The sequence below is a fragment of the Lactuca virosa genome, chromosome 3 (genome assembly GCF_052849685.1).
Source record: "Lactuca virosa cultivar CGN04683 chromosome 3, Lactuca_virosa_CGN04683_v6, whole genome shotgun sequence".
NCBI classification, from domain to species: Eukaryota; Viridiplantae; Streptophyta; class Magnoliopsida; order Asterales; family Asteraceae; genus Lactuca; species Lactuca virosa.
The window spans coordinates 390,836,190-390,839,482 of NC_136428.1; the positions used below are offsets into that span (position 1 = coordinate 390,836,190).

At 33.3% G+C, this 3,293-nt stretch overlaps 1 protein-coding gene across 1 annotated transcript; it reads left to right on the forward strand.

The window, feature by feature from the left end:
* The first annotated feature begins 415 nt into the window (after window positions 1-415).
* On the forward strand, window positions 416-1,577 carry LOC145167725 (ethylene-responsive transcription factor ERF039-like). The gene is made up of 2 exons (XM_079086961.1): window positions 416-1,219; window positions 1,329-1,577. The coding sequence occupies exons 1-2, from the start codon at window positions 435-437 to the stop codon at window positions 1,438-1,440; spliced, it is 897 nt and encodes a 298-aa protein (XP_078943087.1). The 5' UTR covers window positions 416-434; the 3' UTR covers window positions 1,441-1,577.
* The last annotated feature ends 1,716 nt before the right edge of the window (window positions 1,578-3,293 follow it).

A 3,293-nucleotide genomic window follows, 5' to 3' on the forward strand; every position in this document is an offset into this window, starting at 1 on the left:
GACGCAACAAAAATATATTACAGAGATTGTCCGAGTTAAAAAAAAAAGGTCAATACCAAACATACAAATTACCCCAAACCACATGAATCATACCTGACAACAAAACTCCAAGTTTAATCTAATTTCCTTTTCGCTTTAAAAAATCTTAAAACGTTTTTTTTTTTAAATCATTATCACTTACTTTCATGATTATTATATTTTCTATTTTATCCATTTACTTTGCCTAAGTGTATGCTAACTTAATGGGTAAAACAAAATTAACCCTAGATTTAATAAAAAAAATAACTATAAGATATTATGTAGGCTTTCAACCTTCCTGTGATGGGTCCCACAGTATACATTTCCTTTCTTGCTAATGACTTTTCTCTATTTAAAGCGAAGTTGTCAAATTATTCAAGTATCAAATAATAACCCACTCAATTTCCTCTCCCTCTATGTTCCACCATTCAGCAACATTCTTTGTAGCTGGCAATCACAATTTCCATACAACAGGAAAAGCCAATATGGAAAATGCTTGTAAAGTCAACCTACTCTCATCTTCTTCTTGCACCTCCACCTCCACCTCCACCTCCACCACCACCACCACTACCACAACCACAACCACCGTCTCTACTATCACTCCAATGGGCAGCAACCCTCAAAAACGATCAAAGAGATCTCAAGAGGGAAACAATGTCAGCGACCAAAAGAAACGCCATCACCCTTCCTATCGAGGTGTAAGAATGAGGAGTTGGGGCAAATGGGTGTCTGAAATTCGTGAGCCAAGGAAGAAATCAAGGATATGGCTTGGAACATTCTTAACAGCTGAGATGGCAGCCAGAGCCCATGACGTGGCAGCAATAGCCATAAAAGGCCGTTCAGCTTACCTCAATTTCCCTGACACCGTGCATCTACTTCCACAGCCAGCCACCACATCACCTAAGGACATTCAAGAAGCGGCGGCTAAGGCTGCAGCTTCATGTGGCGGAGATGAACCCCAATCACCTAGTAATACAGTTCTTTCTCACTCTAATTCATCAAACACTTTATCATCATCAGATAACACACAAGATTCAGTGGCATCCATAGTAGAAGACGATGAGGCATTCTTTCAACTGCCAGATCTTTCTCTAAACAGCAACCATAGGAGCGATATGTTTGGCTATTACCATTCATCATGGCATCTGGGGCCTGAAATTGATATCGACTTTAGGCTTCAAGCAGAAGAGCCATATCATTGGTAAATATATCACCTGGCTTGTAAATTAGACATTTCAACTGTAAAACTCACCACCAACGTACGTTTACATCTACTTATTGTATGCATAACTGTCAGCGACACTTTTCAGGGATACATCTGGCGTCATAATTTACCGAGATGCTAGGAGAGTTAGTAAAGCCGTAAGACTGGTAGTTATTAGTAATTCATTCAGTAAGTTGACCAGCCATATCCGATGGTAAATGTTTTTATTTTCGGTTGTGTGTAATGATTTAAGAGAATGAGAAATTCGAAAGCACGAGTCTGCAAACATTAATTTTCATTATTGGATGATAATGAAATATTGTTTGAACTCAATTATGAGACAATTGTGACTTTATTCTATGCGTCTATAGAAGTCAAACATAAAACTTTTTTGATTTTAATTAAATAAATGTAAGCACAAAAACATATATTTCTTAATTTGATACGCAAGGAGTAATATATTGCAAAAAAAATCACATGGATGACTATTCAATATAAAACAAAAAGAAAAAGACCATATCATTTGATCAGCATTGTGTCTAATTAAGTTTAAGAAAATAGAGAAGGTATAATAATGGCATGATGTCATTTGTCAAAAATTTCAATTGCATTTGTATGAAAATGTTGGAGTTTTTAGTGTTTTTGAAAAACTTATTTATCTAAAAGGTATACTTTTAAACATATTTAGCATATAGGGTTATTTAGTATTTTATTTTATTTTTTAAAATATATGATTCTCCTTTCTTTCTTTCACACAACCATAAACCAAAAGTAAAACAATATTCATAACATTCTAAAACATTCACTTTAACTAACTTTTTATTTATTTAATATAATTTTTTGTTTTCTTTTTCTTTGCTTTTAATGTTTATTAATTGTTTTTTACAAACATTATTATAACTAACAATTTTTCTTATAAAAACTAAGAAACTAGGGGTGGGCATGATGCGGTTTGGTGCGGTTTTAAGACCAAACCGAACCGTAAAACCGCATGGTGCGGTTTTTGCATTCCTAAAACCGTTGGGTGCGGTTTTGCAATGGTTCGGTTTTACGGTTTTCAAATGCGGTTTCGGTTGTATCGGTGCGGTTTTGGTTTTAAATAGTGTTTAGGCTTTGGTGTAGTTTTTTATGTTTATTGGTGCGGTTTTTTAAAACCGTAAGAACTGAAAACCATGTGCATGTAAGCTTGTATTGTTTTTTTTTAAACCATTCATTTTCGGCCCAAAACAAAAATACATAATCAAAAATTGTAAGTGGCTTAAAATACAACATGTGACTACTTTCACAAAGTAATTAATAATTGAAGGTTGGTTGACTTTGACTTAATTTGTTACAAGCTTATTACACATAATTGATTAGTACGTTTCCCTATACATATAACATTTCTTTTGCACTCAATATAGTCTTACACAAACATTTTTCATCATCTTCTTCTCTAATTTCTTCTTCTAATACATCATTTGCAACAACTTTATTATCAATTATTATTGCATTGCTTGCAACAGAAACTTGAGAGATTGAGTGGAAATTCTCATTCTGAACAATGTCTAATATGACATTAGCATCCATCTACAATCAAATACATAAAATAAGAAAAACAAAAAAAAAAGAAACCAGAAATCAATAGATAAATCAGCACCTGTTACAATCAAATGGATAAATCAGAACATAAACTCAATCTCAAATACTTTAATTGTTGCAATTAGCACATCTTTGCATATTCAAGCAAATAGAAACCAAAAATCAATCTCACAAATGTGATTGAAGCAAATACAAATTAGAAATCAAGATCAACAATCAAACATCAGAAATTGATTTCACAAACCTGTGACAGAAGCAAATACAAAAGCAGAACAAAATCAACTATCAAATAAACAAACCTGTGACTGAAGCAAATACAAAATCAGAAATCGATTTCACAAATGTAGAAACCAAAAATCGAACTTCAAATCGACCTAAACTAAAGATTACAGCCTAAAAATTGAAGTTATAATTCAAAAACGAAGTTGTATCTAAAGCAGAAAAACGTACCTAGATCGTAGTAGTTGTCGAATTCGTCGATGGAGTCAGA

Excerpts from the sequence above, each read along its gene's own strand:
- LOC145167725 (XM_079086961.1), top strand. The coding sequence starts at position 435 with ATGTTCCACCATTCAGCAACATTCTTTGTAGCTGGCAATCACAATTTC. Across the intron at positions 1,220-1,328 it reads GCAGAAGAGCCATATCATTG|GGATACATCTGGCGTCATAA; the intron begins GTAAATATATCA and ends GACACTTTTCAG.